This window comes from Anticarsia gemmatalis, chromosome 4 (assembly GCF_050436995.1).
Source record: "Anticarsia gemmatalis isolate Benzon Research Colony breed Stoneville strain chromosome 4, ilAntGemm2 primary, whole genome shotgun sequence".
NCBI lineage: Eukaryota > Metazoa > Arthropoda > Insecta > Lepidoptera > Erebidae > Anticarsia > Anticarsia gemmatalis.
In genome coordinates, this window is record NC_134748.1 from 2554959 (window position 1) to 2568098 (window position 13140).

The 13140-nt window shown below is 35.5% G+C and overlaps 1 protein-coding gene across 1 annotated transcript in view; it reads right to left on the minus strand.

Annotated features, from left to right (window-relative positions):
* Pax (paxillin) overlaps window positions 1-11939 on the minus strand; it is a 41180-nt gene extending 29241 nt beyond the window's left edge. Inside the window, exons 1-2 of the mRNA XM_076113092.1 lie at window positions 11779-11939; window positions 1765-2009 (exon numbers count right to left, since the gene is read on the minus strand). Coding sequence (XP_075969207.1) covers window positions 1765-2009; window positions 11779-11935 — 402 coding nt within the window. The 5' untranslated portion in view covers window positions 11936-11939. The remainder of the gene's footprint in view (window positions 1-1764; window positions 2010-11778) is intronic.
* Between the last annotated feature and the right edge of the window lie 1201 nt (window positions 11940-13140).

Here is a 13140-nt window from a genome sequence, read left to right on the forward strand (position 1 = left end):
AAAGACTATGAGTTAACAGTAATCCCGATTACTAATGAAAAAACCGTGTTTAAGTCATTCTTGCAGTCTCATACTTAAAGTCCCTGTTGGTCACCAGTTTCTCATATTTTTGTTTAGTATTAATCGTTTTACAGCAAATGGATTTACGTGAAACCCTTCTGAAGATATTTGGAAAATTTTGTACATAATTTAGGTATCTTAATAAAAACTATTTAATTACATTTAGTAGCTACATGGCCAATCCCTTTTTTATCGTTTATTATAGTCAACTTAGTGTCAAAGTTTTCAAGCCGCCCATAGGCCATGACATGATTCACATAGTTAGGTAATTATAACATGTTTAAAATTTCGTGCAAAGTCTCCAACCCGTAGTCAACTCCAGCTTGTAGCGTGGTGAAACGCGAAGCCTAATTTTTCCCTCGTTTCGGAGGAAAACCCTACCAAGCAGTAGGAAAGAAATGAGTTAAAAAAATATAACAATCGGGACCGATTAAACGTGTCCTCTGAATCACAAAGTCGCGAATAAATACCACTTTCCATTGGTTATTGAAATCAGTCATCAAAAGATTTCTATGCACTGTTGTTATGAATGATTAAGATGGACATATTTTAATCAGCACCTTTGAACAACCTTCGCATATCACTCATTTCTAAGAAGACCACACGCAGTATAGTGCAGCGCATAATGCAAGTTCATTACGTCTTATTGCTAGACATCTCAGGTAGAGTCGTGTAGTTATGGAATATAATAGGATTAGTAAGCTACGGACTATGATGGCATAGATATTACGACGAAAGAGGTATTTCATGTTAGATTATCTTACAATTTTTTTTTACTATCGATAGAATTAGATTTTGTAAATAAGTTAAATTAAAAAAAACTGTAAAAATCTTCTATGTTCTAATTAAATTGTTGTTATTACTCAAATAATATTTGTCAGTAATTGGGAAAACAATCGAAATAATGACGAATTGAAACGTACATTACAAACAACGACAGTGAGCTTTCCCCTTCAAAATAAATTAACCAACTTGGGTTTTTTAAGACTGTTTGTAAACATAAAACTATGCGAGAATCAATGAGTATTTATTTGAGTTAGAGTTTCATAAAATGTTTCGAGGGAAACCTAGATTCGTAATGTAGCCTTTAATAAAACTTCGTGAAACACTCACTCACATAAACAAAAACTTCAACGTAATTTCAACACAAGACAAACAAATAAAACTATCACTCTAAGCTCTATCAAGTCCCTTATTGCGTATCTCTCGTAAAAGAGTAATTCAGGTCAGTCGAGCAGGCATTTTGCTAAAACGACGCATCAAGATGATTATACCCTTGATCATTAAGTTATTGTCTTCAAGCTCTCACGTGCACAAATGACAGGCATATGATCTTAATAATAGGCCTTCGCGCAGGTTAACCTGTTGTTATAATGGTCAACATCTAAAAGTATATTATTTAAATGGACCATTTATGTTGGTGTCATGTTCTGTTACTTTTTTATTTATGTTACGTTATGGACACCATGACATGTGCAATACGGTATAGTAAAATGAGAAAATATAGAAATATCCAAAGTTGTTTTCTCATTTCTCATTCAATGCTGAAATTTACGCATAATAACTTTACCTTCTTAAAATTAAAAATACACGCGTGGGACCCTATACGCCGTATGTTTCTTAACATTACAGTGTAATCACATAATTGTAGAAAATTCTATTGACAAAGTGATAAAAAGGAAAGATTCTGTTCCCAAAACTCACCGAAGCCGGTTTAGTGTAATCCGACGATATATTCCTAGAGCCATTGATGGATCCATATCCTGTCGAGGAAGGTGAGTTGAGGCTCCCTCCCGGAGAGCTCAGGCGGCCCGGTGAGCTTCCCCTTCCAAGTGGGGAGCTGGTCCTGCCAGGAGAAGCTGTACGTCCGCCTGGAGAACTCCTGCCACCGGGACTGCCGACCCTGGCGCCAGGGTTGATGGAGTTCTGGAGATCGGCGAGCAGCGCATCTGGAATCAAGGGAATTCGATTTTGAATAACGATGAAATTTACAAAGGAGATCGGCAGATTTCGTACAGCTTAAAGTTGGTGTTGTTTCGTAACAGAATTTGTACCACTTATTAAGGGGACTAAGTCACTTATTTTTATTTGGGAGTATTATTTTTAGAAGTCCGGATCAATTAGAAAGTATTTGTTTATTTAAATAATAATTTTTGGTCTATGGCTTATATTTGTTGACAACTAAAGAAAAAGAAAATCTCATTAGACGTCACTTTTCGTCTGACGTCTACGAATCCGCTAATAAAGTCGTATGCCTTATTCTTCTTTTCCTTTCCAGCCTTTTGTCCCAGAACCACGTTATCTATTATACAGAACGCCTTAAAAATTGTTTTAGCAGTACGGTTTGCAATCAAATCAATCGCTACCAATTAAAGAAACATTAAAATTCTTAGAAACAACTCGAAATATTAACTATTGTTTGTAAATGGCAATACGTAAGCATATTTTTCGTAGTACCCAACACAATAACAAGTCGATTTACTGGTACGTATGCCTTATCTCTTAGAAAAACGCTGGCGTTAAGTTTGAATAGGTAACATGAGACGATACTGAGAGCTCATGTCATGCAGTAGACATTCTTCGATGTTATCAAGACGTATTTAAAGCCAAGTTGCGGTCTATAATACGTCATGGACCGGTATGACGTTATTTATATGACCTTCAGTACACTAAGTCAGAGATGGATTAACATATCCTTTATAAGTCGCATTGCATACAAAGACGACATGGAACAATATTGAATGGTTTAAAAAATCGTGGAATAGAAGCTAATGCTAGTCATGGGACACCAGTGCAATCAGCTATATGAAATTACGTCTCATCGAAATCAGTCCAAGCAGGAAAGGAAAGAAAAGGAATTAAAAAAAAAGGTAAATGTTCTGACAGAGACTGACTGGAATTAAGTCCGCATGTACACTTTTGTATACGACATCAATAAATAAATAAAAGTAGAAGATTTAAGAAAATATTTGCTATTGAGTGATGGTGTTATCACAAATTCAATACCACCCTTTATTTATCTCAATTTAATTCGTTCATATTCATTTAACTATGACAGCCGTCCTTATTTACTTAAACTAACGACCTTTATGTTTAATTGATGAATGCATCTTATCAATGATACAAATCTATCAACTCTATCGGATAGTAACTAGAAGATATTGCTCCTAATAGTACTGGAGTTATTGTAAAACCAATTGAAATAGTTAAAAGCTTTAGTTTTGATTTCTGTGAAGTGGTTTGTTTGTTTACACGTCAGTGTTGAAGAACAGAGTCGTTTCCAGCGATTGCAACAGTATTAGAACGTTGATTTTTCCAAATAAACATTTTAGCGTTATATTAAACAGACTGAAATATAGCTTTTGCCTAATTCTTTGCTCGGATGTTAGACAGTTTGAATAACGGAACCTAGGATTATATATTAGACTAATATCAAATGGAATCAAAGTCATAAAAACCTTTTATTTGGTAATGTAAAATGGGTCTCTAAAACTATGCCTCCAAGTTCTATTTATATGGACCTAGTCTATAAGACAATAATTTAGTTCTAAAATAAATAATGCGGTAAGACTCCTTGTACGAAACTACTCGATTCCGGGACCTTCAGGCTTTAAGAAAACCTATTTTTAGTTTTGTATTACTAACTTATTCGTCAGTGTCTAAAAATGGAGAATTAGGCAACATACAATTAATACAATAGCCTAGTCTATTCATTTGCGTTATGTTATGGGATTTTATTAACAGTGACAACGCGGAAAATATGTATACATAACCACTATATTTTATAGTTATACCTAAGTATATAGAGAAAGCCTTCATACATATTTATTCCTATTAACCCCGACCTATGTATCGAATTAATTACATAGATATTTGATAAGGGCGGTAACGTTTGAGGTCTATATGACACTAACATTGAGACGAGGCTATCAAACACATAGTAATTATTATATAAATTTATCGTCATTCAAGATGCATATTTTATAGTTAATCACATGATTGCTTATAATTGATTAGTTCCTAGTATTAATGACATGATGTTTCTCACTTGATTATTATATTTTAAAAGTTAGTGACCGTTATACAAATACAGAAATATCATTGGAGGATAATTGAACGGTTTAATTGACTACAAAACACATATATAAGTATTATATGATAGTATTTCAGTTCAAGTTTATTGACTTATTACGGGTAACTATTGAAAAGGAAAGTACAATAAAAGAACGCCACTTGGTACGATCGTTACAAATTCTCCTTGCCTCATTCTCATCCATACATCTTCTTTTACAGGACAAAACTGTACTTATAAGGTTTTGCTCATTATACGCTTGTAGCTATTATAAGAATATTTCAAGATCACTATGGGTATTATTGGGTATAACCTCCACTACACACTTGAAAACCACAAACAGATGCTTTAGAGCTATTTGTAGTTTTACGATATTGTCTGTGCCAGAATACCAATAAAAATGCTTTTAATAAACGCGTAAACAAAACTTAAACACCTTACATATACTTTTTAAATACAGTTTTCAATTATAATTGTATCATTCGTATTAATTGAAGCAAAAGACGAGTGTCATATGCACAACTTTATTGTCAAAACAAATAAAAACTAAGTCTATTTTCATAGGCAACAAAAAGTTGCAGGCAGAATGGCACATCTTATTGTCGTTCAGAAAAACCATTGAGTTTAATTGTCAAAGTTACAATAACCTTATAATCCCAAGACATTTAAAAATACTTTTTAGGAAGTTTCAAAAAGGTAGAGTCCAAAAAAGGGGGCAAGAAACTTTAAGATTACTTAGATTATCTATACTTATAATAAATCTGTAGAGAGGTCAATTCTGTACATTGAATATATTTAAAAAAAAACCAATGGGGGATATTTAGTAACGGATACTGATACCGAATCTGCAATTTATAATTTTCTTTTCTGTCTGTCTGTCTGTCTGTCTGTCCTCCGTCTGTATGTTACGCTATCACGTAAAAACTACCGGATAGAATGCACTGACATTTGTTATATGCATAGAATAAGTAGTGGAGCAAGTATTGGGATACTTTTTATCGCATAAAAGGACATCATCCACGCTCCATACATTTTTGGGCCTTTTTTCAAAGTGCCGGCCAACAAAAAGAAGTGGCATGTATCGATAGAGCTAGCCATTTGAAGCAATAGTTAGTATGGCACGAAACCGGTAGGATCGCTTTGAACCGAGTTATACAGGTTCGAAGATTCATAATATTCAAACATTAATTCATTTCTGAAAGTGCTGTGAAACATAAAATAATGATTGATTTTGCTAGAATTAACTATCTAAAGCAAACGACCACTCTGAAGTTGATTTAAGGTCGTAAGCACACGTATCAACTCGGAAACGGGTCGTCACCGTATCAACTCGAGCTCATCAGTATTATTTGTATGTAATTCCCTACTGTAACACACTTATCGGAATCGTTATGGGATCGCCCCGGCTCACGACCATAAGAGTGGTTTGTATGCGCATTACGCATACACCAGCACCCAGGGTGGAGTGCAGGAGTATGTGCAAATTCCGATAGAAGGGCGGACATACCTTCTAAACCGCAACATGTGTCCTCATAACAAGGGCTCTCATCACAAATGGTGCCCGAAGCACAAAATATTGTTCCACATGCCGATGAGTCGGACATAACAACCCAACGGCAACACTCTAGGTGACCTCTTACCTAGACGATGGTTTGTTAGTTGCACACAATCGAGGGTGCGGCCCACGTTTGCTTTAGACACAGCACTTTCAGAAATGAATTAATGTTTGAATATTATGAATCTTCAAACCTGTATAACTCGGTTCAAAGCGATCCTACCGGTTTCGTGCCATACTAACTATTGCTTCAAATGGCTAGCTCTATCGATACATGCCACTTTTTTTTGTTGGCCGGCACTTTAAAAAAAGGCCCAAAATGGATGATCTCCTTTCATAGATTTTTAGAAAATTGAATAAAATACGTAGAAATCGTTTGAACCTGCGTTTCCCTAAAGAGACCATAGATGGCATTGCAATTCATTTCACAACATTCGTTCCAAATTAATTGGTTGCATTAAGGAAATAAATTGGATAGCTATGAAACAGACTATGTGGTAAGTTTTAAAAAATAAACGACGGATGATATATAAAAAATAATTACGGGTTACGCGGTTTCGGACGTATCAACGCAAGTATACCTACATTATTACGCGTGTGAGGAGCTGCGGCACAGATAGGTCTGTCTGTACCTATAATAATATTCTGAATCCAGACGGGTAAGCAATGGTCAGTCTATAATAAGGTATTATATTTTACACTGTAAACTGGTACGGATACAGACGAGAGCGGAAAAGAAGGTAACCACAGGAAATCAGGCCTGCCTGAGCCTGTGTCACATTGTGTGCTCTTCGGGTCCCTTTCGTAAATAACCATTAGATGACAAAAGAGTTGTTAGCATTTTTATGTGTAGTAGTGTAGGTAGTGCTTCGCAATTCGTGTGCTCAAACGTATAAGCAACAGTACGAAATTCACGCGAGCAGAGCCGCACGGGTCAGCTAGTCGCGAATAAAAACAATACTAAAATATTTTTTACAATAATTAACAACGTAAAGGCCTTACGTATCAGGACTAGCCCCACTCAAGTTCTTGATACCAGTAAATAGCTTGTGTGTTTCCAGGATAAATATCCTCTTCTATTAATAGAACAAAATACATATAATACAGTTATCACTATTAATAGTTAATTACAGTGTATTCAATTAATATAAACAACTTAAACAAGGTACAATTATGAAATGACATCATGTCAGCGACAGAACGGGGTGTTTCATTGAACAGAATTAATGTTATGACACTGGGCTATTATTTTGCATTGCAGTGTATTGCAGTTTTATTATTAGTTGTATTTTAAAGTGGAAAAACTTGTGGAAAAGATTCCTAGATTCACTGAATGTGTGAAAAATAATAATATGAATCAATTAGAAGACTAAACGATTTGATCAACTGAAGTATAAAAAAGTTTTTTTTTTACTTTAAAGAAGTATAAGAAAAATGTATAAACTACAATTATTATTTACAGCAAATAGTTCATGTATTTAATAATATGATTCTATTTTACTTCGAACAACTCTTTCCCGTTATTAAAACCCAGAAACATTTCATAAACAGTTTTAATAATTGTATTTAATCCGCAACTATTACTTCTATACAAAATTTTTACACCAGGAAGGAAAATCAAATAAAAATGGCATTATTATTGTAAAATAAGGAAAACTAACGATTAAACTCTATGAAAGTATAATATAGGTACAGTTAATCCGTTGTGTATAATTAAAAAATGGCACATTATGGTGCGCAAGAACAGCCGGCCGATACAGTTCAAGACTCGTTTGTAACAAACTAGTTTGCATTTCGGAGTTCAACGCCTTCTAAAGCCTTTTTAAAGAATACTCTACATCAAACAAATGAAGGCACGAATTAATGTCGTAACCCCTTATCATTCAGTCAACTTGCGCAAATTGCCTACCATAGATAAGAAATTTCACAACGTCTTACTACAATAAAGCCTCTATACGACAAACCGATAAAAAATAATGAACACACGTATATTACAAACCGTTTTTCTGCGGTTTAAATATGGGTTACATCATTCTCAAGTTAAGTCAATAACAAATAAGTGATTCAAAGTCAATACGACTAAATAAATAGACACGAACAATACTAACGAGTCGTAAGTAATATCAATATGAATAAAATATAAGTACCCAGTCCATTACAGGCTTGAAACACTTCAGCGTATTCAGATTCAACGGGCGACGTATTTTTTTGCGGTTTCAGGATCTTCCCGTAAATATCGTCGTTCACTTTATAATGAGCATGAGACATTTTGAAAATTAAATACTTTTCTGTATCACAACACCTTTTTGATCACAAGAAACTGGTCGGCGAATTCGCGAGAAACGCCATAAAATAACAAAAAAAAAAGTTTTCGCCTCAAGGGCGGAGGAAGGGATTCTAAATTTAAATATATCTCCTTTGCCCTCGTACGTACAAGCGCGGGCGACTCTCTTATGGACTAATGCAGTACTGATTCACCTCGGCAAGCGCACACCGCAAAAATCGCTCACAGCCTAACACATTGTTCACATAAATATTTGTGATTCTTTAATCGTCCGTGTTTGAACTAGCACTAACCAGGCGGGGAGAGATGAGGTCACGAATTAGTATTTTGGTCATGTCAGCGTCGTATTGGGGCAATGTTGTATAATCTGTTTTTGAAGAGCTAGGAAGGACACAGGCTTTATATAAAGCTTTCTAATGTGATGCAGCGCTTGAAGTGCTTGAGGGTTTGTTTTATCAATGAACTCGCTGACGGCGCTTTAGTGGTTTCAAGGCGTCGTAGGATGACGCGTCGGGGAAGGAATTTGTCTGCCGGCTCTCTCAAGTCGTGAAGTTTGGTTTTGTTGTGAAGGATTAGTAAGTACTTTAGGAATCTTGTGGCAGCGTTGAACCTGCGGCCTTCGGGTCAACATTGTAGCCGTGTTATGAGTAAGTTGTGTGATATGTCGTAAGTACACGATAGAGGTACTTGTAGTAAACATGTTGTGTACTTAAATCTTCAAGGTGCTTTTGTACAACTGTATACTTAATATTGTACAGCCAAACACGCTGTACTAGTAATATAGTTGCTAGCTAATGTGTCACTTTAGTATTGTTCAGACTTAAATATTTTTACTATATTTTTATATGAGTAAGTATACCAATATTATAAAGACGCGGGCAGCATTTAATGAAAATTCATAAAATGGTGTCAGCATTGTATATATTGGATCAGGTAGTAATAAGTCGGAAATTTTGAAGAAAATTACAAAAACTTTAAGCAGAGAGAAATAATGATAATTTCTAAAAACAAAAGAGTTGGTTTCAACAGAGGGCACTGTCAGCTAAGGCATCAAAATACAGACATTTTTCCTAATTAAATTGCCTTAGATCATAGTACAAATCAAGAATTATAAAGTCTTTAAAGAAAATTAATGGTTCTGTAGAAACTGAACTAAAAATACATTTAAATCATGGAAATTAATACTAAATTATTTGAATAATCAATGCTGATATACGGTGTACATTCAAGATGAAGAAAAGCAATAATATCAATGTGCTTGAAAAACCAAGCGCCTATGAAACAAAACACAGCAAGCTTTTGTTTTGAAACACGTTGCCGATCATTTTCCGACAGGCGCTTGCTCATATCAAACAATAATATACCTAGCTGAGTAATGGCAGGCGCTTTTATATTTTCGCTTGTATCAGTTAAATATGGGGATAACACATGCATTATATACAGGTCAGTTGGGTTCAAAACAACGTAGCTGTAGGTAGAGCCCATATAATAAACTCTAATATCCTCTCATTTCTCAATAAGAGTTCTAACGTTTAATACGAGTTAAATGTATGAGTATGTAGTTAAAGTGTTTCATAACTTGTAAGTAAATCGAAAATTAAGAAAGTAAAGAAAACAGTCGTCTCTGTTTCTTTCAAGACATAGCCGCAAAAAACTATACTTAGGTACTAGAGAAGAAAGCGATATTGCTGGTTGAAAAAGCCAATTCTTATGTCCGGTTTCTAAGGCACATTTAGCGGTAGTTTATCTATTCAAACTGTCATATTTACATATATGAGCTTAAACGCTATTGAATAGATATACTACCGCTAAAAGTACCTCAGAAACCGGGCATTAGCGACTATCTTTTCTGAATGGGTGGTAATTTCACCAATCATAACATGGACGATCATATTTGAATAAACAATTTAAATATTTCCGTTAAGTGCTTATAATCGCAAGAGACATACTTCTCATAGTACAGTTTGACGTATGAGATGGGATTGCCTGTTTCCTGTACATAAAACATTGTACGACAGGAGGAAACAAGATATAAATCATATCATAATCAATTATAACGTGCACCTTAATACGTAGCATATAAATTAGTTTTTTAACGAGGTGTGGTTTAAAAGAATCAATCCGTAAATGAATACTACTGTTAATTTTCGTTCTTGAAACAAACTTAAAATTAAATAAAATCGTAGGCAATATTAGATTGACATAATTTTAAGAAATGAACAAATATTACACACACTTTTCTGATTTAACGCGATACCAGTACCTACTCTACATTTTCAGCCCGACCAAAGTTATGACCAAAGTCAAAATACATGAAAGCTTTGACAAAACTTTGCAACGTTTCGCATCGCATGAATACGCTAACTTGCAAGTGCAAGACAACATTAAGAATTCGAGCAAAGATTTTTAAAATAAAATTTGGACCAACTCTCCTTCGAAGGTCGTACGAGGTATTTTTCTTTTAAAGACAACTCCCGCACTAAGAATTGCTCTTGTGTCGCGCGGACTTTAACAACCATACAAACAATTGACACAAATACAACCAGACCCGAAACAATTATTTGTGGATCGCTCAAATAATTGTTTCGTGTTAGAATCGAACCCACGACCTCCCGACGCAATGGCTATGTAAACCACTGCGCCACGGAGGCAGTCTTTTTCATTTTAACAATACCGTGGTTATGCAGTAGCACATAATCGTGTAATCTACAGTTCAAGTAATTGTGTAACAGATATTGGTATTAACTGTATTAAGTACAGTAGTAAACAATGCTAGAACATTTTGCGGTGGCACCGCAAGGTTATCGGACAGCTGACACCCTCGCCTTGGTCATTGATACCGATACTTTCGATTGTTCTACACTTTACACAAACGTGTGGGTTCGCGTTTTAAAGGAATACTCGTATTTGCTATTATTCAATAACATAAAATACCAATAAATATCTCATACGCATAGCATGGTGTGTTACGTCGGTTTATAAGGTCCAGATAATTACAAATCCCACCAAAAACATTTAATTTAAAATGACGACGACCACATAAGGTTTGCCCTGTAAAAAGATATCAGTCAAGCTTCTGAATCTACACGGCCTTTTTTACAAATTCTACATAATTCAGTAAAAATGGATGGCTTCGTCGTTTCGCTGCCGTCGTGGAGTTGATGCGAATATTTAGTTTATGAAGTAAGTAACGAAACTAACTGGTAAATGGACTTTAACATAATATTATCTAAGTAAAAACTCTGGACAAAACGTGAAATAAAATAGAGTGAGAACTGAGAACCCTAGTGGTCTTCATTAGTCATCACAACGGTGACGCGCATTGACTGAACGCATGAACATAGCTAATTAGATTTTACAGTAATAAAACATCGGATCAGTTAGGTCACTGATATTTTGAACTATGTTATCTATCTTGGGAATATACATCATCAACATTAATAAAAATATTTTGTATTCACCAGTCTTAAACCAGTGTAAAACAACCCATTTATTTAAATTATTGACCAATAATATGCTTAAATCACATTTATAAAAGTAAAATATTCGCGAAAGTGATGAATGAAACCTTCACAGTTATAAATAAATATAATATACGTGTGTATACGATACAGAACGGAATCATCTAGCAGACTTGATTATATCGAACATCCTCACAAAACCATGAGACGCGATTACGCAAGTTTTGTTTACTGAGTCGCTCCCGAACGGTCCACTAACACGCAACCGATATAGCGCAAGGCCGCACAATAAAAGCGACCTGACTCACTTATGAATTAGTTCCAACACCTCATTTGTTCCACTTACCAAGATATGCACTAAAATCGGTAAAATATTTCCTCCAGTCCGTAGATTTTAACTCCGGAGGGCTCGCAGGCCCTCGTTCAGCACTGTATTTCCTCTCCAAAATCGGGGAGAACGAAACAGATTTGGGGGATGCGGAGCGCGTGCGCACGGATGCCATCCCTCTAGTCGGTATATAAGGCGGGATAGGTCAAGTGATCGGGCAGTCGTGGCTGGACCGCGGCTAAGAGTAGACTGGTTATTTTTGGTGTGATGCAGGGTTATCTGCGGCGCGAGCGACGCCGGGTGATAGCGCGGTCACACTGTGAGGCTGGCGACAGAGTAGCGCGACGCGCTATTCCCGTCAGGTGGTCATTTCCGCCGTTACGTGTTTCACAACTCGCGAACTAACTTCATTAACCTCTTTGTAAAATGCGTGAAGAAAAATATTAGATGTGCGTAGGGTGATATAGTACCAGTATATTATGTAAGTGACAGGTCTGTCGGTGGTCGGACGTGGGCGGGCGGCGCCCTACTACGCGTGAAACTCACGTGGTCGGCGCGGACAAACAATATTAACCTGTATTCTCAAGTTTTCTCAACGTGCATAAAAAATGCCGTTAGTTTATGAGTATTTATTGTTAGCTGTAGTTACGAATGTATTTGAAAGGGAACATAAAGGGCACATTGGATGTAATTATGTCATTATTACCGGAGATTACATGTAATGACGTATGTACACACGGCATGCAGGGAACTGGGTCAACATCGGCAGACGTTTACGATTGTTATACAGTAAACAATGGAGTGGTTATGGTTGACAGAGAATCCCCGCACTATTCCAAATACCGTTATTTAACGAACGGATTAATTATTCCAATCCATTCAACGGAGTCGAACGACTTTAAAGAATTTTAAAACATTGTAAGAGAGCACTTTATTTACTTTTCACGTGCTCGACAATAGTTCAATAAAATTTTATTAGTCGGAAAGCTTCTTTGGTAAAGAAAGCTTTTAGCGTAAGTCTACAAGTTCACAAACGAGGTAAAGCTGTGCTTTTATAGAAATGGAGTGAATTTGAAAGCTTTTCAAATATATTCTACTACCATCTATAGGTATATGTGCATATTACGAGCAAAGCGGACGAACGCATTGGTATCAAATTATCGATAAATACAATTTGAAATGAGAGAAAGCCAGTAAGATTCATTGAGGAAGTAATTAATCAAATCATTGATTGGTTTAACTCTACAATGTTGAGAAGCTCATTTACGATTGAGATTTATGCGAACATTATACAATTAAATCATACCAATTTAATCTTTATTGCTATAAGTTATTATAACTAGTTACCAATTAGATAAGTATTGATTACATTCGAAGATA